This window comes from Pseudoliparis swirei, chromosome 24 (assembly GCF_029220125.1).
Source record: "Pseudoliparis swirei isolate HS2019 ecotype Mariana Trench chromosome 24, NWPU_hadal_v1, whole genome shotgun sequence".
Classification (NCBI taxonomy): Eukaryota; Metazoa; Chordata; class Actinopteri; order Perciformes; family Liparidae; genus Pseudoliparis; species Pseudoliparis swirei.
The window spans coordinates 11381035-11407326 of NC_079411.1; the positions used below are offsets into that span (position 1 = coordinate 11381035).

Here is a 26292-nt window from a genome sequence, read left to right on the forward strand (position 1 = left end):
CGCTTTGTCGCTTCGTCGCAGGAAACTGACGTCACGAATCAGATTTTGTAGAGGCGGGTTAGAAGAGAAGCTTCTGGAAGAGTCTCTGTGATCGGAGGTCGTGAGCATTCAAACTACTGCTTCATACAAGGTTGGACAATATGAACTGTGACTACATACCTTATGTATACCAGTTTCTCATTTCATTCTTTTGATTAAAAAACTGTTGAATTCGCACGTTGGCATTAGCCAGGCTATCTTGTGCTAGGTTCGGTACCGCTACCTGAAGAGAAAAGGGCCTAAAAGGTCTTAAACCTGGTCGCCTTCATCATATAAGTTGTTGCTAATATATCAGCATCAATTAAATAATGTTATTGTTAACCAACACAACCACGTGTGATGATCTCGTGACATAAAGCGGTGTAGATCGTGGTTGCTAGCTCTTGCCTCCCCTGATTTGAGGAAACATTTTAGCTAGCTAGATAACACAAGTAACGTTAATGAAAACAAGCATGACGTGTAAAAAGTACTTTTTATTTTATCCTCTTTTTTGTGTTCTTTTTTTCGCTGTCTAACACGTAATATCTTCATTTCATGTCGGACTCGTGGTCCAAATATATATCAAGATGCATTTTGGATTATTTAATTCCAATCAATCATTGTCCATGTCACACAATAGCACTGTGAATTAATATTACACTGAGCTAACGTTGCTCGTTTTCAAAGGGGAAGGAGAAACGACTACCACGTTGTTAGAATCATTCACTAATTTTCACAAATAAAGGTATATCTAGCTGTTTTAAAGAGGTATTGCGTCGACGTAATCGTTATTATAGACACAGGTGTTGTTGCCGTCACACCGTCACATACATTAAAGCTTAAGCTATAGGGCCTATTAAAACGGATCCCAAACTAAATAGTATCTACTTAAACATTACAACCGTGAATCTTGGATGTATTGCCTGACTGTTACTTGACACTGCATTAGTTGTATATGGGTATATCTCAGGTGTCCCTAAAAGACAAGGGAGTATTAATCTACACATAATATGTGACCCTTATCACAGCCTGAGTTATGGCTGAATGTATGCTGATTTAATAACAACTAGCTCTATACAATCACTACACATCGTCATCACATCTACACACACCTGAGAAACATTCACATCAGAATCAGAATCAGAAACAGTTTTATTGCCAGGAATGTTTCCACAAACGAGGAATTTTTTTTGCCGGAATGGTTTCATTACGTCTATGCATAGGTCACTTTTCATTCAAATCCCATGGATTAGCAGTGAACAGGGATACTGTAAACACTGAAAAGAGAGACTAACATTTAGTCCAATACAAATATAAGCATATCCTTAATTGTTGATAAACACCAACTTGTCAGTTTATTAATTGCATCTGTAGAGGGTAATGCTACTACAAAAGTCTTGCAACAAGACAGGATGGCTTTTGAGGACATATTTAATGATTGTATTGTCTTTTCTTTTGTTACGTTTCAGATATTTCAAATGTTTTTGTCCACCTACATTTTCTTACACGACAGAGATGGAATATAAAGACATTTTTGTATAAAGTTGTTGTCAATAACATCAATAAGCATATCCAAATCTAGCCCTTTTAAAGCTGACTATAAGGCCCCATGTCTAAAATTTCCTACACCAACAACATAAAGGCCTCTCAAAGACATCACAGCATGACGATATGCTGTATTTTGTGCATATATTAAAGGCCTCTCTTTCCTCAAATTGAAAGTTCAGATCTTTACTTTCTCACCAAGTTGTTAAAATTTTGTTCAGAGACTAAACTAGGTTTTGGAAGTGTTTAGGAGCTCAACTGGAACTGAAGATCTAAATACTGCCTTTGTTTCCCCTTTCTTTTACTTTTCAAGGTAGACGGTGAAAGACAAACATGGTCAAGGAAACAGGCTTTTATGATACATTGGGTGTGAAACCTAATGCTACTCCTGACGAACTGAAACGGGCCTATCGCAAACTAGCTTTAAAATTTCACCCTGATAAAAATCCCACTGAAGGAGAGAAAGTAAGTACCCTTTTTGCACTTGGAAACATTGCAGCTGTAATTAATTTGTATGCAGGTCATTTTCCTTGGATAGGAATTTCTAATGAAAGTATCCTTATACCAGTCTTAATCTTATAAAAACATGTTAACATGATTTTAGATCCCAGTAGATTGTAGAACTGAAATGTTGTCAGAGTGAACACTGTTAAATCTATGTTTAATGGGTTTATAAAAATGGTATTGTGGCATATGCCAAAGCCATATAAAACACTTAACTTATACAAGAAGACCTCAATTATTATTTTGCATACAATGCCAAATAGTAGAATACCTTGTTAAGCAGTTGTATATTGCTTGAAATGTGTTTTGACCCCTGGGGGTAGGTGACGGGACTCCAAGGGGTCCGTGAGATCTTTTTAAAATGTTTATAATTAGCATCCATTAAAAAATCTTTTTTTAAATAGTTATTTAATTAATTATCAATAAAACATAAGTTCATTAACTTAATTGTATATTAAGTAGGCTATTTAAAGTTTTATTCCGAAAACCCTGCGTCCCTCCCATATCAGGATGGTTTGCCCTAAACTGGTACACGCCCTGTAATCACCTGCCAACCACTGCTGCCTTGAAAACTTAAACAATGGAGTGGTTGAAGCGGAGCAGCGATGCTGTTGAAAACACGGATATTAATTGGTTTTAAGTAGGGCTGTCAGCGTTAACGCGTTAATCTATGCGATTAATTTGGCCGCGTTAACGCACTAAAATATTTTACCGCAATTAACACAACTTTGTTTACTTCCGGTGTTCGTTGAAGTTTTTACACTCCTGAGTGTCAAACAGCGGCAGTACGGTTTAACACTGTTTCCGTTTTTAAAACAATTATTTCTTCGCGAAAATAAGGAGCAGAAATCAGTTTAAACTCGTGGATGAATCAGTCGGGTTTCCTCCTGCTCCTCCTTCCTCCCGTCTCCCCCTCTGATACACAGAGGAACGGAGGGGCGACGTGTCGGGTGACGCGGCGCGGAAAGAACTCGTCACACGAAACCTTCAACGTGATTTGTCAATCCGTTTGTCTGTCAACATTTTGCGGAAAAAACAACCAATGACACAATCACAAAGGACCTCCCACCACACAGGGGAGGCTCATTAGCAGCCTGTCAGTCAGAGAAGACAGAGAACACAGCGCGAGGACAACTGAGCCTCAATATATAGAGATGAGATTGTTCTGGAATGTTTGATGTATAACACGTGGGGATGTGTCATATGAAAACGCCTTTAAAAGGTGAATTTAAATTTTTTTGTAAAATGGAGAAAATGTCCCCAGCCTCCAGAGGGTTAACATGACATATTTGAATGTCAGTTAGTTTACTAAGGCCACTGGTTCTGCTGCTGTCCAATGTTAAAGATGACAGGAGGATCAATGGGGTCTCAAATACACTTTTTTTTTTTACTAATCTGGATGTTTCACTGAAGAAACAATTTATCATCCAAGATATTAAATACCTCGCTGGCACTTTATAGGTAGGAGCCTCTTTGAAAACACAGCTCTGTGTGAAGTTTTGTCTTTAAAAAGAAAAACTTTTAATCGCGATTAATGAATTTCAAAATGTGCGATTAATTAGTTAATTTTTTTTAATCGATTGACAGCCCTAGTTTTAAGTCCACGAGTTGCAAACCACCCTTTCTGTGGAGAAAGATTAGTCAACAGTAGCATGAAGCCAGCACAGCTGAGTTTTTTAAGAGAAACTGTTTGAATTCCGGTCATCTCGAGATACGATATTTAAAGGCAGCACGAGAGGACTCGTTGCGCGAAAGGATCGTATGGCTCATTAACCTTTTGCAAACCACCCGATTTTTGAGGTTTTTGCTCGAAATAACATAAACTAAAAAGGGTGTAGCTCTGCAACAACAAACAGAAAAGTCCGACGTGATGTGGACTCAGTCAGAAGATGAGCCCTGTGTTACATGACGTTTTGAACAACAGCATCATCTTCATACAGTATTGGCCACGCAATGCACATTTGTGAACACATGGGAGCTGAACATAGACACAATAGTCATGTGACCAAGGTCTCCAGATGAAGCCATATCCACACTCGCACAGCTTTGGGTGTGTGAAACGGGAGCAGCGACCCCCCCCCCCCCCCCTTTGCCTCCACATATTGATGTGAGGCCTCCTTCTCTGCAGCGACTGATCAAAGTAACAGACTGAGCCTGGAGATGAGATGATCACACACAGACAAGACTGACAATGATCATCAGCTCAAGTTTCTCACTAAAATCTAAGTGCAAATGCACTCAGTTCAATGCACCAATGCAATCTTCAGTTTCTACAGTGATAACACAGCGCTCTATATGAGTTTTTTTTTTTTTTTTTAACACCTTTTTTTCGGGCTCTTTAGGGGGTACTTGGCTGAATTTTTTTTCCACAGAGGGTACATCACGGAAAAAAGGTAGAGAACCACTGATCTAAAGAAGTATGTATGTATTTTTGTTGCTTCTCTTTGTAGTTCAAACAGATCTCGCAGGCATATGAGGTTTTGTCAGATGCCAAGAAGAGAGAGGTATATGACCGTGGAGGTGAAAAGGCTATAAAGGAAGGCGGGACTGGCGGTGGTGGCGGTGGAGGGAACTTTGCATCGCCCATGGACATCTTTGATTTGTTTTTTGGTGGGGGTAGTCGGATGCACAGAGAGCGAAAAGGTACAGAAATAATCACAAAGCTTTGAAGAAGAATTTCGGTTTTAAAAGTTTTGAGGTTTGATTGAATTATTTAAAGCAATACAATGCGTCTTCTGAGCCAGAGGCAGCACTATTGAGGAAGAATTTGCCATATTAAATTATTGTCCGGAATTACTGATTATTTTCATTATAGATTAATCAGTGACGTGTGATTGTTTTGTCCGATCAACAGTCCAAACCACAAAATATAAAATTAATTGTGGCATAAGACCAAGTAGTTAATTATAGATAATAGTATTGGTGTAAATTTCACTTATCGAATGATGAGAAATTGAAGCACAGAAATGACAGTCTATAGTTTTTCCCCGAAAGTGAAACATCCATTTTTCTAACTGTAAAATGAATGGCCCAGTACATTTCCTTGTTTTCGAATCCCAACGCTGTATTCATATAAAGAAAATATATATTGGCAGATTAGTAGTTCTTTTAAAAGTCAACTGTTAAATATCTCAACGTCTGTATCAATGGGGCTATAAGCTCAAGTGTGCTTACTTTGGCCTATCAGTTTTAAAGGCTAGGCAAGGCTATCAAATATTTCAGAGAATAAGTCTTAACTTATTTTCTTTTTTGTGACCATAGGGCATGGCTTAAAAATATGTTATGCCTCAATAAGCGAAGTAAACACTCAGCTGATGCCCAGCGTCACCTTCCATCACAGTTCTCGTACTCTCGTTCACATTCTTTGTACAGTCGTGCGATGTTTCTGTGGTACCTATTATTTGTAGTTTAGGTTAAGTAGCAGAAAACGGCTTGTTTGTGTGAACTGATGAAAGTAGTGTATTGATGAATTCTTATCAGTGGCCACCTTATTTCAAGAAACACTATTGCTGACATCTCTGATTTGTCTGCCCCAGGAAAGAACATTGTTCATCAGATAACAGTGACACTGGAAGATCTTTATAATGGAGCTACAAGAAAACTTGCTCTCCAGAAGAATACTATTTGTGAGAGATGTGAAGGTACGTCTTTTTCTGCGCACGTTACTTTTTATGTGCTCTTGTTGTCCGTTACGGGACTTGTTCTGTAAACCAAGAAGGATTTTGCTGATCCACGCAGGAAATGAAAAGGCTCTTTGTCCTATAACAAAATGGATTAATCTTGTAATATAATCAAGTCTTCGAACATCAGGACCCGCAGTTTATATAATATACCAAAAACAAAGCTGTCATCTTCGTTTTCTTCTGTGATGACAAGTTTATTTTTCTTGGCAGGTCGTGGGAGTAGAAAAGGAGCTGCACAGATGTGTATGTCTTGCCATGGTACGGGCATGCAGGTGCGCATGCACCAACTAATACCAGGTATGGTGCAGCAGGTGTCTACAGTGTGCCACAGCTGTCAGGGCCAAGGACAAAGAATCAGCAATAAGGACCGCTGCAAAGCATGCGCAGGTCGAAAGATCCTGCGCCAGAAGAAGATTTTGGAGGTCCACATTGACAAAGGTGATTGTTTATATAAATCTATCTCTAACTACTTAAAGAGGAAACTAAAAAAACAAATATTACATCACAACGTCACTTTACTATCACAGGAATGAGAGATGGCCAGAAGATCGTTTTCCATGGAGAAGGCGACCAGGAGCCAGGAATTGAGCCAGGGGACATCATCATCGTCTTGGATCAACGAGAACATTCACAATTCACCAGGTACTATATGTTATCAAGTGTCTTTTGTTCCTAATGTAGCCTACCCTGGTAGATGTAATAATATTGCAAACTACACCGAAAGGTGTTTATATATATGTATATTATAAACATGTCTAACATTACCGGGAGTGAGATGTGTTAATAATAGGGCTGTGAAACGATAAAAAAAATTAATCGGATTAATCACAGGTTTTTGTGGATTAATCATGATTAATCACATATTACCGATATTCTCGGTATATTTTGTGAGAACATAGAGATTTATGACAAAAGACGGATATATACATTTATACATTCTTCTATACAATGGTGCTGCAACTCAGCAGTTATTTAGCAGTTTTCTTCCATATGGAACATTAATACATCTTCATCCTAAACAGAATGTTTAACCCTCCTGTTACCTTTCGGGTCAATTTGACCCCATTCAATGTTTAATGTCGGTGTTCTTTGGGGTCAATTTGACCCCAGGCTGTTTTTCACTGTGTCAAACATATCAGAAATATCAACTTTTTATTTATTTAAAGGGCTATTTAGGTAGTCAACAAACAAACATAAAGTACCTCACACTTAAACTTGGGAAGCAATATTAACTCTAATAATTTTCTGGAGGTTTTAATTGCTGGGGTCAAATTGACCCGAGGGTAAAATATGTTAGTAAATGTAAAGGTAACAGGAGGGTTAAACAGAACATTTTCTCTTGTTTGTCAACCATTAACTCCACCATGATACAATCTAAAGGTGGACAGATTGACAAGTGACTTTTTGCTCGGTCCCGATGCGCGCACGGAGCTCTGTGGCGCGAGACGGAGATCGATAAGTGTTAACGCAACGCGAAGAGACAGAAATGACATGCTGCTGTGGAGATACGATCAACAACAGACGTTTAGTTTAATAAAAGAACAAAGACGTGCTAAAGAGAACATGTCAGGGGGCGGGCCAATCTCTTTAATGTCATGCGATCTACCGACACTACGCCGCGATCGACTGGCAGGTCGCGATCGACGTGTTGAGACCCTGATCTACAGGAAGTAAAAGTCGTAACAAGGTTTCCGGAGGTGAACCTGCGGAAGGATCATTACCGATGAACAGACCGTCTGCATGAGAGCGGACAGAGTTCAGATTGAAGTGGTGGATTGGAAGCTCATTTTGCAAGTGACTTTTTTTTCGTCCCGACGACCAACAACAGACAGATTGGAAGCTCATTCTGCGCATGCGTTAAATGCGGTAAAAAAAAAAAAACTAGTTAAACCTGTAATTGAATTAACTGAGTTAACGCGTTATTTTTCGCACCACTAGTTAATAATAAGGTCAGTTTGCTCCTATGTGTTGGAGACAAATAGAGAGAGCAGGGGGTGGGGGGGCATAGAGGGAGTTCAGGGAGGAGAGACATATATCCCTTTCCTTGCTCCCTTCATTCCATCCTCCCTACATTTCTTTTCTTCCTTCCCTATCTTCATATCTGCAAATTTGTCACCTTTCGGTGAAATTCGCCGTTTTGAAATCAGAATAGGTCGTCCACGTGAATCGTGTTGATCCAAAGAGTTTTTGTTTTTAGGGGGGGGGGGGTCAACTCGCCCTCTGCCATTGAGATTGCAGTGAGACGCGGAGAAAATGGGATGTGGTGATCTTCGCAATAAAACATCTTTAATGGGATGTGTCGAGTCTTGGCCAATCAGCGTTAAGATGTCTACAGCGTTTGGGGGGTTCGGGTTAGCTTGAATGTCAGCCCGCTACATCTACTGCGGTCATGCTGCACGGCGTATCGATACTAACAAGTTATCCGTACGTTAAAAAGATATGATTTTGCATATTTTTTGTATTTAGTTTTTACTTCATTAAGAGAGCGCGCGATCAAGAGCGCACGCGCTGCTCCGCTCCGTATCATGCTGTCTGCACGCACTGCGCTGCGCAGCGCTCGCACAGCGAGTGGCTTCTAGTGGCGGCGCTTTTGAGACCGTCTTTCGACTTCAAAAAAGAAAATGCCAGAAGTGAAATGTTTAAGTACTTTGTCTACAATGCAGTCTGTAAAGTTATGTAACTCTAGAATTGCTCATACTGAAGGAACTCTGTATCATCTGGTCAGATACAGATAAAAGGCCACATAGCCGTGTATAATCAAGGCTATGATGGCACCATGTAGTTTTATTCATATCTTGCTGTAGGCTAATACTATTATTACTGCCATTTAAGTGTTGAAAAAGTTGGTAAAAAGTGAACCATACAAATGTTTTATGTATTACTATTATAGATAAATATATCAGTATTGTATTTATGGTATCGTATTGTTTTAATGATATTGTATTGTATCGGGTATCATGATATTTATGGCAGGTATCGTAAAAGTTATAATTTTAGTATTGTGACAACCAGGTAGAGGCAGAACAGACTTGTTCAAGCCCAAAGAAAGGAAGTTGTTTCATGAATGAACTTGACCATATTATATATAATGACAATGTATATTTGTTATTACTATTACAGTTATAAGACGGGGGACTCGTGCCGCTGCTAGCCATGTTGGTGCCCTAAGCTTAACTCCTTCACGATGCCCCCCCCTGAGATAGGAAAGGGCACCCACGGCAAAAGGGGGAGAGTGTGAGCACCTGTGTGCGCGCAGACACGCCGGCATCGGAGCTCTGTGGCGCGCGAGACGGAGAGCCGAGAAGTGTTAACGCGACATGTAGAGACAAAAATGACATGCTGTTGTGTCGATACGATCAATAACAGACGTGCTCTTTAAGAAAATGGACCTTAAATTACTTCTGCTGTAATCTGGCACTATAGACAAAATTAAAGGGTGGCGGGCGGAGATTTCAGCGGGGGCGGGCCGCCACCCTGATAGAATGGTGGGGGAAACACTGCATAGTAATCACTTCAAAGGGAAGACAGTTGCCAGGTTTAACATGGAGTTAAAGCTAGGGAACTCCGATCAAGCTATCTCAAAAAGTCAGATAACCATAGCTACATTTCTTTCCCCAATATTTTTTGAGAGGAAGGATGACTTGATGAACAGATAGTGTGAATGGTGGGACTGTCGTAAAATAAATATGTCTCTAGCAGCGATTTAGAAATCAGGTACGATTGTCTGTGAGAAATATTTTTGGAGGGAAAGATATAATGGTGCTCTATGGGGCAAAATGTGGACTTGCTCCCTCGTTAAGGCTCCTCTCGAAAGATCTGGGAAACTGTTGGATTACATTGGCACACGTGTACGACAAGCACAAGATTCCCTACTACTATACAATCAATAATGCCTAAAGAGTGAGAATTGTGGCTGTCGTGATGATATACAAATCTTTTTTTCGCAAGATTCTGACGCAGCACTGCATTCTAGCGGTACATCACAGCTCTAAGCTTCCCCTCACACACTCATTGAAAACTGCAAGACGAGCTGAAAAACACACAAAGCTAAAACGGGGACAGTTAAATAACTATAAGAGCTATCGAAAAAAGTTGAATTATACAGTTATAGCTGACAATATTGTCAACATTTTAAAGGTGGAATTGTGCCTTTTAGCTGAACGTATGCTGACATTGTAAGCATTGTAAAAATTAATCATTTGGAAATTTGAAAAGATAAAAAAAGATATGAAAATATACAGTAATTGTTGAAGGTTTATTCAAAGTTAGAACATTTGAATGGTGTATTTAGCTGCAAGTATGAAGATCTTAGAAGCATTTAAAGTTGAAGACTTTCTCCATTGTGATCCCAATCAAAATAATAACCATCAAATATTTATATTAAGAACAGTTAGAAATATGAAAAGTCTTTCCTCTCGATTCCTGAAGAACCTACATTTTTTAAATATTTGAATAGTTTCTATAGCTGAATATATGAAGGACTAGATGAAGTATAAAAAAGGTATTGAAGAAATAGAAGTAGAAGTTTAAGTAAAGAAGTGAAGAACAATAGTTGGACTGCTGAAGCACTCCAACTAATAAGCCCGCAGGGCAACAGTCAGTGCGGCGTTGCAGCCTGGCTTCGCAAGCCACACCGAATAACATTTGATTAAAACTACACATATTAGTATTTGCCCTGCTACCCCATGCTTCATAGCAGCACACTGTTTTATTTTTTAATCCAGTCTGCCCAGTGAAATCACCGGTTTGATATTAATTTTTTTCTCAACTTGCGGTCAATAGGAAAGGAGAGGACCTGGTCACGTCAATGGAGTTGCAGCTGGTTGAGGCTTTATGTGGTTTCAAGAAACCTGTTCAGACACTGGACAACAGAACACTCCTCATCACCTCACGTCCAGGTGAACCAAACCATTAAATGCACAGCTACCCTTTACTGAATTTCAAGTTGAGGCTCAAGCTCCCCCATTGGAAGTATTTGAAAGGGAAAATATGTATTTTATTTCTGCACCAGCACACCCAAGTAAACAAACACGGGACAGGAATTGTTTAATTCAATTCAGTTTTAAAAAAAACTTGTAATCAAACAGACATTGTAATCAATCGCACTGCCCCTTTTACTTTTCACACAAACAATGCAGCTGAAGGAACACTGCTGAGTGAGTTTGGAGAGTGTTTTTTTAGAAGTGTGCACTCCACATTATATACATTGACTGTATTGTTCCTCAAATGTGTGAATTACACCATTTATCTTGATAAGTCTTTTAATGACAGCGGTCAGACTGATGTGCTGTTGAACTAAACTATTTTAGAATGCAGTTTGGTGTTTTTCTGACTACACAATACCTGCCTCTTGTTTCCCCAAAACAGTTACAAATTATTTCCATGAATTTGATGTCTACAAACTTTTAAACACGTTAAGCAATGCATCACACCTAGGCAGAGTTACCAGAGAGGAAAGGGGACAACAGACGTAACACAGAAAAGGGACCTGTATTTTTTTATTAATAGGTGCTAAACAAATACTTGACAACTTTTCAAAAGAAAGCCTGATGTTTCTCCACCAATATATATAAAATAAACTATTTTGATCAAGAATAAACCAATTATAGCCGAGTCTCTATTCACTCTGAGCAATCAACAATATCAACATATTGGCGTTAAAGATGACAAGAGAATGTAAAACATAGTTTTAATGTTTTATATATTTTTTTCATGACTAATGTGGCCTGATTTAATTTAATCACAGGGGAATTGATCAAGCCTGGAGACACAAAGTGTGTCTTGACTGAAGGGATGCCCATGTACCGCAGACCGTTTGAGAAAGGGCGCCTTATTATTCACTTCTCGGTAAGAATCTTTTCCATAGCCATTTTCTTTGTAATTGGTATTCAGCTTTTACTTATTGGTTATATTTTACAAATGCTTTCTTTTCAATAAAATAAATCTACATCAGTCGCATACACACGCGCACACACATCCATCACCTGTAACAAACAACACACTTGCCACACCCATACTTGATTGCTTTGTGATATAAATTTCGTCTTACTGTTCTTTCACATTTGTCTCTGTTATGTCTCCTTTTCCTGTTTTACTTTCAAAATACCAAAGAACAAAACTTTTTAACTGCTGAGGCTAAACATGGTTTATGTAATAACATTGTTTGTGCTTGTCCCCTTTTTAGGTGGTCTTCCCACAAGCCAACTTTCTTTCTGAGGACAAGCTGAAGATGCTGGAGCGCTTCCTCCCAGAAAAGCTGGATCCAGAACAGCCAGAAAGTATGGACGATGACCTCTACATCTACGCCGACCTAGAGGACTGTGACCTTGACAACAGGAAAAGAAACAACCATCAGTACTACTACATGGAGGAAGATGACTATGCCAGCACAAGTGGTGTTCAGTGCCAGACGTCTTAAGTGACAACTGAAGCCCTCCCCTCATCTCTAAAGTAAAGCACCTTTTTGGAATTGAGTGCACTTTTTATTTAACTGGTGTTTTTCAACGTTTTTTTTCAATCTCAAATCAGAAAACAGTGTCCCAACACACTCCTGATGTATTATTATAATACTCATTGGATGGTGTAGAGAATCATAGTTCCAGGATAAACTTCTTGGTGAGTGGGACTCCTTTTCATCTCTTGGACCTTATCTTAACTTCTTCTCTTTTTTTTTTTAAATCACACTGAGAGACAAGGGGTATCAGAGGCTTCAAAAAAACTTTTGGCTGAATAAAGACCACCTGCTTATTATGCATTTACACTAAAGATGCCAATATTAAGATGAATATAACTTTTTTTATAGTGTTACTAAAGCAGTTGTTGTAAACCACTTGTTGATGTGTGTGTGTGTGTGTGTGTGTGTGTGTGTCAAATGTATGTGGGGGGGTGTATGTGCATTGAGACTTTAGTTGAATGTTTACGCTGTTTTACCCTTTATTTTCTAGACATTTAACGATCTTGAGAACGTGGCAAGAAGAAGCGAGTTAGTGGTAAAGGCGATCTTGATTCAGGCGTGGCAGTATTCAAGTTTACACCACTAATGTAGATTTTTCAAACTAATATCTAAGTTAGGTTTCATATTTTTTAGCTGCAATCAGTTGTCTGGTTATCCCGCATTTGTTTTTTGGAAAACCTATCGTGTAAAGTAGAACATATGTGTAAACAACAGTTTGATATGAGCCAAATAGGACTTCATATTAATGGCAGGGTAGGTCAAAGATTAAAAAAGTCACTTTATTTTGAAATCACAAATCAGGGGGGTTTCCTAGAAGCAGGTTATCTGAAAAAGTCAAATTCAGAATAGGTATTTTAACATAATTCTATGTTCAAAATTTTCCGTGGTTTTACTTGGCAAAAGGAGATCTCAGATAACCTGTTCTCGCTTCGTATAACAGGCCCATAATTCTTCATGGCAAATGTTTTCCCTCTCTTTAAAGTGTTGAGTGCCAAGTTGCACCCAAGTCTTACAAAGAAAAAGAGTGATTGTTTAGGTTATATTAAAGATTGAATGTTCTTGAGATTATTCGATTTTCAAAATCATTGGAAATTACACATTTTTAAATCAAAGAAACTTGTTGATGGGTTTTTACTGATGTAGGCACACAAGAAGATACGTCTTTTAATCGTAAATGCCAAATAAGCCGGGAGGTTATGGAGGGACTTAAAATCAATGCACCTGGTACCTCTTTGAAGTGTCTGTTCGTTTAAAAGCCTGATAACTTAACTTGAAGCTATAATGCAGGTTTTATTTTCTGTGACAATTTTGCCTTAGATATTGTAAAACACAACTATGCTCACCAAAAGGTCGATTCCTTTAATTGTTGAAGCAGATGCAAATTAGTGAGTACTCATAATCTCCAGGGAACTCTACTCAAAGTTCAATTTAAATAAGTGTTTTCAAGTTGGCAATTTGACTGAGGGTATGTGTTTGTTAGGACCAATGATCTACTTGTTTATGCTCATGTTTTCTAATAAATGCAGTTTGATGGTCTCTCTAAATTGTGGTATTACTTTGTGAGTGATATTTACTTTAGTTAGCAGGACATGTAAGAGTCCTTTATACAGTTTCAAGCTTTCTGTTTTACCTGATGGTTTCCTCTGAATAACCACACAGGTGTTTTCAGTTAATCTAGCTAATTGGAACTCTTGTCTGTGCTCAGTAGGCTTGGACAGACACCGCGTTTATCACTAGCCGTTTCTCAATATGCGTTCTTGTCCGTACTTGTGGACTCCTGAAACGTCATCAGATGCAGCCCGAGTACATGTTCCAATTCAAACTGCGTTTCTCACGGCGTTTCTCAATATGCGTACTTGTGCGTACTTTCCTCTACTTGTGACTCGTGAAACGTCATCAGTCTCAGCCCGAGAACATGACACTCCCTGTTCGAGTCCCTCCCCTCTGGTAGGAGGCTGCGGTCCATCAGGACAAAGACCTCCCGCCACACCAAACGTTTTTTCCCGTCGGCAGTCGGGCTCATCAATGGAGCCCGGGTCCCCCACTGACTGACTACCTCCTCTTCTTCCTCCTTCCTCCCTCCTCCTTCTTCCCTCCTGGAGGCCTCCTCCACACACGTCACTTTAACATGCACTTTAACTTAAACACACGTCACATGTAACATACATTTTAACTTAAATACACATGTCTCTTGAAATGCACACCTAAACACTTTAACGTTATTTGTTTATCTTTGTCTTATTTGTTTATCTATATTTAACTTTATCTTATACTTAAGTTAATACACACTTTGCACTGTTGCTGTCGTGTTGATTGTTTGTCATGTCAAATGTTGCACCTTTCGCCAAAAAAAAATCCTCGTTTGTGTAAACATTCCTGGCAATAAACGGATTCTGATTCTGATATTCCAATTCAAAGTTCGCTTCTCGCAAAGCACGGTCAAAATGCCCGGATGTGACTTGATCCTCCCACTTTACGGAGGATGCATCAGAGGAGACTTGTGCTTACTCAGAACAGCCGATATCCCAGAATGCATTTCATCAGCAACCGGAAACAGTAGCGGAGGAGAAAATAAACTAGAGTTGACTTTTTATAAATACTACTGTTGAGTCACGGAATGTAATGTTAGGATGTTTTCAGGCGAGAAGTTAGGAGTTTAAAAATCAAATCTGTGGTCTGTTATGATTCAGCCCAATAAAGATCTGCGCCGTAGATTTGAGGTTCTGCTCGCGGGACCAGTGAGCTCCGCAGTGCCGGGCGGTCAGCGCGCTGTGTGGCCGCCGAGAGCAGCCTGATCTCGGCAGGACTTTTTAAAATGCTCCGCTGGCTCTCATGTCTCCGTAGCGGTTACACATGAGATATAATTCTGTTTGGAGGATCTAACGAGCACAAATAGTTTATTATTTATTCACAGATAACATTAAATCAGTTTGACTGAGGGTTAAGATTCATAACTTCATATTTTAATTAAACTTTAACGTTGAACTAAAGTATATTTTTTACTTTTGACCGAATTGTTTGCAATTATGTGTAATATGTATGTATGTATGTGTATATATAGATATGTATGTTTTTATTTTTTACACAATATATATACAATTTTATGTGTGATTATTTTATTTTGAATTGTGTGTATGTATATACAGGACTGTCTCAGAAAATTAGAATATTGTGATAAAGTTCTTTATTTTCTGTAATGCAATTAAAAAAACAAAAATGTCATGCATTCTGGATTCATTACAAATCAACTGAAATATTGCAAGCCTTTTATTCTTTTAATATTGCTGATTATGGCTTACAGCTTAAGAAAACTCTAAAATCCTATCTCATAAAATTTTAATATTTCCTCAGACCAAGTAAAAAAAAAGATTTATAACAGCTGAGTGTTTGTCAAGGCTCAGGAAACCCTTGCAGGTGTTTCGAGTTAATTAGACAATTCAAGTGATTTGTTTAATACCCTACTAGTATACTTTTTCATGATATTCTAATATTTAGAGATAGGATATTTGAGTTTTCTTAAGCTGTAAGCCATAATCAGCAATAAATCAGAATAAAAGGCTTGCAATATTTCAGTTGATTTGTAATGAATCCAGAATGCATGACATTTTTGTTTTTTTAATTGCAATATTCTAATTTTCTGAGACAGTCCTGTATATCCACACACACAATTCAAAATAAAATAATCATATTTAAAGGATAATGAAAAAAGCAGGGTTGTCATATTTTGTATGACTAAAAAATAATGTACAGTGAATAATTGGAGGAAACTCGAGCAAGAACAGCTGATGTGGTGACGTCAAGTCAGCTGCTGTTCCAATCACAGAAAGACCGTCTGGACTCCCAAGACCAAACTCCCAAAGAACATAAGTCTGTACTCAGCATACTTGAAATTGATAAACGGCCTGATCTCCCGTTAGCTTTGTGCAACCAATTAGGGCGGGAGAAATTACACCTTAATCATTCTGTTAGATAAATATGTGACCGAAGCCGAGGTCAGCCAGAAGAATTGAAAACACCTGCCAAAACGCGTCTTCTATATTTGAACTGCATTTTATGTTCCACTCAGACAATATTGATTGTCTTTAAGGTTAATAATTCTACAATATTCAAACATAAAAAATTAAAATAACAATTTTAATAATTATTTGATTATTCCATCATGTCAGAAATTTGTTGTAAGCAAAGCTGACATGTATTACTGGTTCCAGCAGGTTCCAAATGTGACTTATAGTATTTCATTTCTTGGTATGACAAAAATAGTGAGTATCACTCAACTTTTTTCAACAATATTCTAGCTTGAAGGGGAACATATCTCATACTTCAGTGAGTTTTTTTCTTTTTTAATGGCACACAAACTTGTGAACTGTAAAGTTTTTTTTAATTTGATTGACAATCAGTGCAACCAACTAACATTATTGAATACATACACAAATGATACAAACAAGTGTCACTGGAGCTCCATTAAGGTTTATCATTAGTCATTATGCATATTAAGTAGTACTAAATTTATTGTAGTCACATTTATACAGTGCACTGAGGTAGCATGCACAGAGAGGACAAAACAAGTAATTTAATCTGAATTAAAGTTACAAAAGTATTTTTATAAACCAAAGCTGGCAAATGATATACCTGATATTGTTTGTTTATGCCCAAACAAGAGGCATTTTCTCTTAAATATATTTGCTCAACAATTCACCATCATGCATTTTCATGTCTCATAAAGACAGAAGAGATTAAAATGGGGATTCAAACAGCACTGGCTAAGATGATCCATGAGGAAGAGGGTGAATATGTTTGTATGGAAGACCTAGGTCCTAGACAGTGCTGCCAATGTCTATGAAGCAAATACTTTACAAATCAATCAATAAAACACATGTTTAAATAACTGACAATTTCTATGTAGTAAAAATATATGAATTCAAACCCAGTTAGTTTCTAAAAATAGATTAACAATATGCTCAAAAGACTCAAGTGCTAGATTGGTGTAACGGTCAAATGAAACAATCTCACTTTCTAGCACCTTAACTTCTTGACATTTTAAAATCATTTTCAGAAATTACCATTTATTTAAAAAAAATACCAATTAATATCTGAGGTTGCCAGTTTTATTCTGGACGTTTGGAAACAGTAGTTCAGAAAACAACTTCACCACAGGTCCGCTTAGCAGCGGTTGTTGTGCTTCTTTCATCCACAACGCATTATATTCCTCACCAGATGGAGTTTGCCTATTTGCCGTGGGATTTTCAAAACGGATGTTTCCGAAATCGAAAAATGAATTTGGAACCTCAGCCTTTATGGCAACATTGACCATCATACATTTTCCCTCTTCTCTTCGTCCAGTTTTAAACCGGGTTTGTCCCCAAAAAATGGGAGTGGCCGGTTTTACCTCACTCTCGCAGCAATCTCCCTAACCCGGCTCTCGATCTCGCTCGATTTGGGGCATCCTCCCTCCTCAAACCAACCTTCCGAATCTCCTCTTCCACCTGTCTCTTTCATGTCTTCTTTGGTCGGCCACGCTTCCTTGGTTCAGTTACTTTAAACTCCAACGCTTTTCTCAAGACATGATCACCATCCCTCCTCAGCACATGTCCATACCATCCATCCATTCATTCTCATCCACTTATTCCGGGGTCGGGTCGCGGGGGCAGCAGACCCAGCAGGTTGACCCAGACTTCCCTCTCGCCCGCAACATTTTCCAGCTCATTCTGGGGGATCCCGAGGCGTTCCCAGGCCAGCCGGGAGATGTAATCCCTCCAGCGTGTCCTGGGTCTTTCCCGGGGTCTCCTCCCAGTTGGACATGCCTGGAAAACCTCTAACCTCTGTCCATACCACCGCACTCCATTCGCCTTTGCCAGCTGGTCCACCGAATCCTCCAACCCAAGCATCTCTATCAGCTCCTCGGTCTTCTTCCTATCCATAAACTTCACCCCACACATCGCTCTCACCATCCCTCTCTCAGAATCGCCATCTCGCTTTCTCTCAAACACCATGTCTCACTTCCATATAGCATTACAGATCTCACGCAGCTCCGATAAACCTTTCTTTTGTCTTCAAGGAGAACCTCTTCCCATGTAGTAATTCTCCGCATTTCCTGAACTTGACCCAGCCAAAACTTGCTCTTGCTGTCACTGCTGCTTCACACCCACCGCATGCATTCACTTTGTCCCCTAGATAACAAAACTCTTTCACCATTTCCACCTCATCACACATAGCAATTCCATGACAACTAGACACATCTATCAACTGATGAAGGTAATGTGATATGGCGTAAAGCTACAGACCAGCTACTTAATTGACGTTGTGATGAGTAATTATTGATGGATGATTAATGTATCTATTTAAGTTTTGTTAAGTGAACAAATTGCTTCAAAAGCATGTGTAAGGGATCTTCCATATGACGATGCAGGAGACATTTTAAGGTTTCCATAGCCTCAGAAGGCCGTCCTCGCTGTACGTGGCAAGCAGATTCTCATGTGGGTGGTGTGCGATACCAATTACATCTTTCTCGTGAACCTGTGGGCGCAGAGGAACATGGATCACCACACTTTCTCAGTTCACCATCAGCATCACTGTTATCTTGTTTAGGACTGCTACACAACCACACTGCCACAGTCAGAGAATCAAGTCAGATGGAAAACAACTAGATGTAAAACATTAGCAGCCCAGAGAGGATGAACAGACGCCTCTCACAGACTTACGGTCAGTGTTTTCTGCAGTCTTCCCGTCGTATAGTTGAAGCAATACAGCACTAAGTCCTCTCCCACACAGTAAATCCACTCCCCATGGGGTGACAGGGTGCAGCAGACAAAATTGGCCTTTTCTTTTCTTTCTGAGCTGAAGCTCTTCACCATCTGAGGAGAAAGAGGAGGAGAAATTCACAGAGTGAGTAGCAGCATAACCAAAGTAATTGCGTATACATTAGAAGTAAGGGACCTGTCCGTTCATGTCCATGACGACCACCGTGCTGGAGTGATTACAAATCACAAAGTGCTCTTGATTTTGGGGAAGAGGAATCACATTGTTCACGGGGTCGTCTGAGGCCCGGGACAGAGACTTGAACGTGTGGATGCACTGGCAGGATGTTGTATTCCAAATCTAAAATATGCAGAAAGATTATGAAATAGATCCACTAAGAGACACTCTACCAGCTCCATAATAATAATACCGACGCAGCACAGACATGAACAGAAGTTGCTTATTGTACCTCGACTGTGCCATCAGATGAGGCACTGATGATGTGGGATCCATCTTCGGTGAAAAATGCATCACTTACGAATGACGAATGGCTGTTTAACTCCTTCAGTGTCTTGCCTGATCTCAGTTCATGAATTCTGAAAGTAACATTGACATGTTCAAAAACTGAGAAATAAAAACAAATGAATCAAATAAACCAGCAGCTCTGACTCATTATTAAATCTATGTGTATTCAACTAAAGTGGGTTTCCTTGGAAGCAGGCAAAACATGTTGCCGAGCTGCCAATGTATTATGTCTAGCTCCTGTGTGTAGTGACTCGGTGCAGACCAGCTAAACCACGACAAAATGTCTAATACTCACTGATTCGCTCCCTCTCTGGGAGGAGGATTTTGCAAATGTAAACAATTCAGTGTCCCATCTTGTGAAATCTGCGACAGAAGGAACACGTTGCAGCTTTGTGCCTCAGCACATGGTCTCTCAGCTAAACCCACACAGTGCTTCCGACACAGCAGGAAGGCTCAGCCCACACACCAGCAATCAGAAATAGATATTCAACTTCTCAACTATAAGAGTGTGTGTGTGTGTGTGTGTGTGTGTGTGTGTGTGTGTGTGACAAATGCTGTGGTACTCCTGTGATATCAGGCATCCACTGCTGGGATTATGGCTCTTTTCAATTGTTTAAAAAGCAGTTCACTTCAAATGACTTACCGTTTAAAACTGGACAACAAAGAAATAGGTACATTTAAATATTAACAGGTGCATAATAAATAGAACAATCTGAAAGCACATTAAACCTTCAACACCATTTAATTATAATATGTTCTTTACTCCTATTCTTATTTTTTCTGTAATAAAGAGTTAACTACTTTTTTTCTTCTTCATTTTAATCCACAATATGCAATGAATCTTTGAAAAACGCAATATAAATCTGATCTATTTTAACAGTCCCTTCTCTACAAGCAAAACGTTATTTTCTATTTTCTTTACTGACTTCACACGTTATAAATTATGAGCCTCTGCAGTCCATTTACAAGAATAAAGAATTTACTAAATAATAAAAAATACATTAAAATACTATTTAACATATTGACAGCTTATAATTAGATAACCTGGTGATTTAATTGTGTCCCATGGCAATAATCAGTTTTGAAAAATCTTGTACTTTTCTGTTTCTGTCATGATTGTGCTGATCTTCCATGGGATGTAAAAAGAGCTTACTGGCCTCCAGCTGAACTCTTTTGTGAATAATTTCTGAGGTCAGTGAGAGCTCTCCCTTCCTCCCACAGTAGACAAGAAACGTTTTATTTGTCTTATCTGTTGGTACATCATTAGTGAAAGTCAATTATTATCTTATTTTGATCATTTAAATTAAAACTATTGTATTAGCTATTCATGTTGTATTATAATAAATTATATATATGTTCCTAGATATATTTAGATCTAACTGTTTCCTGTCCCGTTCAATGTCATGCACGTTTTATCATTTTTAAAGCTCTCTCTGTCCTCTGTGTGTACAATGTGTTTGCAGTAAATCCACAAGTCAAGTTCAGTTTATATAAGTAATGTTACTATGAATATTAGTCATTGCAGTATGCAGGAGTTGTATTCATCCCACCTGATTGTCTGGTTGAAGGAGGCACTGAGGATCTGGGTGTTGTCCTTGGAGAAGCTCAGACAGGTCACACCTTTGTTGTGGCCGTGCTCGAACCTGCGCAGACACAAGCCACTCTGAACCTTCCACACCTAGGTCAAGAACACGCAAAAACATTTTTGGGAGAGAAGAAGTAATACGACTACCATTTAAATAAAACATTATTCAGCACATCATTTCTTTAAAAACATTTGACATTGCTGTGCCATTCATATTTCCATAAATTGACAGTAAGACTGTATCAATGAGGAAATAATTACTGGTTGCTTATGCTGACGCAGAATAATATCAGCTGATGGTATTTTAAGTTGGTATTATGAGATCCAGACCTTCATTTTGCCATTCTGAGCTCCAGTTGCCAGTAGATCTGTATCTTGACTGAAGCACATACACATCACAGCATCATCCATCATCATGAAACTGTCTTGGGCCTGGTACTTTAAATCCTAATTCATTAATGCAAACACATACAACAATAAAACGGACATAAGCTAAATAAATCGCAGAATAAGACATTTCTATCCTATTTTCTCATATACACTGGTATTTATTTATTTTGTTATTTAACCAGGTAATAGTTTAATGACTGTTTGGCCAAGAGGGCAACATTGAACAAATGCATTCCACATGAAAAGACAAAGTCTTAAGACCACACGCTTACAAAACACTATAGTCAATATCTAGTTACCATTCATTAACAGGTATTAGTTTCTAAAATAAGCCCTACAAAAGTAGTAATTAAACATAACGAACGAAATATATTTAAGTGACATTATATGAAGCATGGCTCACCTTACTAATTTTTCCAGTGTTAAAGTTCCAGACTTCAATGAACCCATCCACCGACCCAGTGATTAAGTATTTGCCATCAGGAGAGAAACGGGCACACTCGACATGTAACCGCCGCCCAAACTGCAGGATGAAATTACACACAGATAATAAGGTCAGCTTTATGGTTTGCTGCCTGTGATCCCGACGCTCTGAGAGATAAAACACAAACTAATTTCCGGCAGCTTCAGGGAGGCATGAAGCTTTATGCCACGCTGCGGTCTGAAGTTGTTCACACTGACTGGTGCTACACAAGGACACAAGGACAAAGACAAGAAGAAAAGGATGAGCAAATGAGGCTCCATCTGGATGGAAATGATGGGAGCACAGCCAGAGATTGAGAAGAGTGTCTTCAGGTGTGTCAAGCAATTAGTGTGTGAGTGTGTGTAGACTTTAAATGTCCTAAATCCTGGTCTATAGTTATATATATAGCATGCAGTATAACAGGTGGTGGTATACCTTGATTTGGCGGTACAGCTGTGTTGGAAAGCTCTCCTTCTCCACTTGTCTGTCCATGTGGACAGTTGTGTCCACGGTCGTGTCGGGGGGGAGATGATCTGCATACGGTTGTATTCTCATAGACTGTGGAACAGTCAGAAGACAATACTGTCAGTATGTTTGGCCCTCTGTCAACATCAAGATCTCAGCAAAAGGAAGAATATTCAGAAATACTCATTTGAATATTCAATTAATTTTTGTATTTACTTGCAACTTGAAAAATGTAAAATCAAATAGTGATTGACCCCAGAATCTAAAATAAAGAACATTTAATATGAATTCTGAAATGTACTTTATTCAATTCTTGATATGTTATTACGAAAATGTAAAATTGGTAGCTGTTGTCCTTTTGCATTTCAAATGGCAGCTTAAACATTTAGTAGAATAATATCTTGCATAGTCAAAACACTAAATTGTAGGTACCTTTTGCATCATCAGATCTGACAAAACTGTCAAATATTCTACTCGCACCTGCATAAATAACATGCAAACCAGAACCACTGTTAAACATCAATGTGATGTATTTCTTAACCCTTGTGTTGCCTTAGGGTCATTTTGACCCGAATCAATATTACACCCTCCCCCCGCCTTTGGGTCATTTTGACCCGATTCAATGTTTCACCCTCCTGTTACCTTTATATTTACTAACATATTTTACCCTTTGGGTTCAATTTGACGCCAGCAATTAAAACCTCCAGAAAATTATTAGAATTAATATTGTTTTCCAAGTTTAAGTGTGAGGCACTTTATGTTTGTTTGTTGACTACCGAAAGAACACCGACATTAAACATTGAATGGGGTCAAATTAATCCTAAGGCGGGGGGAGGGTGTAATATTGATTCGGGTCAAAATGACCCTAAGGCAACACAAGGGTTAAGGGTGTTCTTGGAATCATCCAAGGTCACAATCCTAGTGTGGACATATTACTGTTGCATGAACCTCTAATCAAGGAGGGGCCATACAGTGAGGGGAGAATCAAGGGAGATAGTTTGGGATTTTTGCTTCGCAATCAATGAGTCCTATGGATAGGACTCTTTCTGCTGAGGAGACAGGTCTTTTGGAGTACAGGGAGCACTCTTGGAGACCTTCTTTGACTCTGTGGTGGCATCAGCCATCTTTTATGGAGTGTTCTTCTGGAGCAGCAGCATGGCAGTGGCTGACAGGAGGAGGCTGAACAAGCTGATAAAGAAGGCCAGCAGCGTGCTGGGGTGTACTCTGGATACTGTGGAGGCGGTGGGGGACAGGAGGATGATGGCAAAGCTATCGCCCCTGATGAACCACACCTCCCACCCAATGCAGGACACTCTAGCAGCTCTGCACAGCTCCTTCAGCCACCAGCTGATTCATCCCTTGTGTCTGAGGGAGAGGTACCACAAGTCTATCCTTCCCGCTGCTGTCAGGCTGCACAACAAACTGCAGTAGATCACTGGAGATCTTGGCACACTCAGCACTTTATCCTGGACACTTTAACCTGCTGAAAATTCACGTTGGTCACTGCCTTGTACATGTCATTTTTTCCTCTGTAAATTTAGTATGAGTATTTAGTATTGTGTTTTATTTTTATCTTTTATTAATGCTCTAATGTGCCCCCACTGCTGTGATCCTGCAATTTCCCCACTGTGGGACTAATAAAGGAATATCTTATTTTATATTGATTAAATAGCTTCCCTTGATAGATGATTAGAGAGTGAGTATGAATATTGGATTGGATTCAATCTATTGTCATTGCACAGAGTACAGGTACACAGGCAACAAAATGTATTCTCTGCATTTAACCCATCTTTAGTTATTAAGGAGCAGTGGGCTGCAGTGATGCACCCGGGGAGCAACTGGGGATTCAGTGACTTGCTCATGGACACTTCGACTTGCAACTAATGGGGTGAGCGGGTATCGAACCGAACATCTTGGGGTTGCAGGACGACCCCCTTACCCCACTGAGCTACAGCCGCCTCAATATTGGTATTGATATATACTCACACCGACTTGTTCCAGGAGCCCCGTGAGACGAGAAGGCAGCACCATGCTGACCTCCCTCACCAACGCCTCGGCTATCGCCCTGCGCCGCTTCTCCTTGCTGCTGCCTTTCGGGTACGCCTGTAGTGAGGTGGAAAGGACGTTACTTAACGAAGAACTTGGCCATTTAGCTGTCCAAAAGAAGAACATTTTGTTGTCTTACCTCACAGGGGTCAAAGTAGGAGCATGTTAGCAGGTTATCCAAATGGATGTACCTCTCTGGCTGAGTCTGCTTAAGCATGATCATCGGGTCAGTTTGCCTGAGGAGTGAGTGAGCGGCTCCAACCTCCCTCATTTCAATGAGCTCCATTACAACCTTATACAGAGATGGCTGTTCATCAGATTCTGCTTATAAGCTTAATAAGCAAGCAGGGGAAGTTATTATCTGATTGATGCAAGATCTCACCTGCTCATAAAGATCAATGAGCGTGTTGTCGGGCAACTTGAGGGACTCGATAGCCAGCAGGACGGAGTCCCAGTGGCCGCTCTTTATATCAGTGATGAAGCTGTCGATGCTTTCCACTGTGTTCAGCGATACAGTTGTTTCCTCCTGTAAGGTGCTCAGTGTTCGGTAGAGGTTGTTCTCCTTGAGGTACTGCATTATGAGGCGTATCACACTAGACAAGAAAGGCTCATGTTACAACCTCACCATAATTGATAATCCTACCTACTGTGAAACATTTGAAGTGTTGGGGTGACGTTATACAAGCATTAGAGCTTAATTTACACATTGCCGTTTGTGCATGAGCAATACCAGCATAACAATTTTTAGTTGAAGCGATTCTGTTGGTGATTGATGTTTAAAAAAGTGAAAGCGTTGCAGTGATTGAATGTTCCACAACTATTGAGTGCACAATACGCAGAGAGTAAATAATAACATCAGAAAGATGTACATATATTATTGCTTATTTCTTTAGATCAACCATTCGGCTTACATGTTACTAGAACTCATGTCGCACATTTTTGAAAGAGGGAACTTTTCGAAATATGCGCTTATCGTAGCAAAATTCTTAAAATTAATATGCCAGCGACACAACCTTCCAGCTTCATGCGTAATGCACAATTGAGTATCCATAATAAAATCCACACACCTAGCTATGTCAGTCAAGATAATGTATCTTTGTATTTCTAACACAGGTGGTCATATAAATGACTTATCTGTTGTCAGCACCAAACTATCCCTGACAAATTACTTACCCAGAAAAATGAAAAGAACAAGTACATAGTAGGCTACTTACTCCGAGGGTTCCATCTCCGTAGCCATGCTGATGTGATCTCCTACTGTTTTGCAAGACGGGACTGATGGGTGGGCTCAGCCCTCGCTAGAGCCACGTGATAGCGGTGTGCTGAGGACAACCCACCACACGTGCTTCCAGTGTGTCTCGCATATCATTTCCGGCGGGCAGCAGTCCCAATCCTTGTGACTGGCGCATGTCGACACTTAGAAGAAAGATGCTCTGCACACGTCGCAGCAGACGCGTCCTCGTTCAGATATGCGGCAGTCAGCCACAGCAGCAGCAGCATCATCAGCAGCAGCACACGGTAGCCCAGAGTGCGCTCGCTTTTAGGAACCTTTGCACAATAAGCCTCGCCCCTAACGTCCTTCAACAGGGAAATCACCTCGATGCTCATCAGTATGCAAATACAGAGCCAGGTGTGTCTGTGCCTTATTTTACTCAAACCCTGCACACATGGGGCCGGTTTTTCAAAAGTATTCTGATCAATTACGGCTACCGGATTGGATCAAATCTTGAAAATGGGTTTTTCAAAAGGAAAAAAGGATTCAGAAATTGGATTGGATCAGGTTATCCAATATTGTTGTTGATCCGGATCAAACCTTGAGTTTGGGATTTTCAAAACTTTTTGGTAGGATTGGGATCTTTTTTATCACATAAATCAGGAT

The 26292-nt window shown here is 39.5% G+C and overlaps 2 protein-coding genes across 2 annotated transcripts; one reads left to right on the forward strand and one right to left on the reverse strand.

Moving 5' to 3' along the window:
- The first annotated feature begins 42 nt into the window (after positions 1-42).
- dnaja1 (DnaJ heat shock protein family (Hsp40) member A1) lies at positions 43-13740 on the forward strand. Its single transcript, XM_056408758.1, has 9 exons — positions 43-130; positions 1877-2028; positions 4518-4710; positions 5604-5708; positions 5961-6188; positions 6278-6392; positions 10533-10648; positions 11497-11597; positions 11935-13740. The coding sequence occupies exons 2-9, from the start codon at positions 1897-1899 to the stop codon at positions 12166-12168; spliced, it is 1224 nt and encodes a 407-aa protein (XP_056264733.1). The 5' UTR covers positions 43-130; positions 1877-1896; the 3' UTR covers positions 12169-13740.
- Positions 13741-16528: 2788 nt separating this feature from the next.
- Positions 16529-25712, reverse strand: LOC130189821 (WD40 repeat-containing protein SMU1-like). Its single transcript, XM_056408766.1, has 12 exons — positions 25628-25712; positions 24796-25006; positions 24553-24705; positions 24354-24470; positions 22338-22460; positions 21843-21962; positions 21380-21496; positions 21015-21142; positions 19409-19535; positions 19138-19299; positions 18903-19055; positions 16529-18717 (listed from the first exon to the last, which is right to left on the reverse strand). The coding sequence occupies exons 1-12, from the start codon at positions 25651-25653 to the stop codon at positions 18619-18621; spliced, it is 1536 nt and encodes a 511-aa protein (XP_056264741.1). The 5' UTR covers positions 25654-25712; the 3' UTR covers positions 16529-18618.
- Positions 25713-26292: the final 580 nt, after the last annotated feature.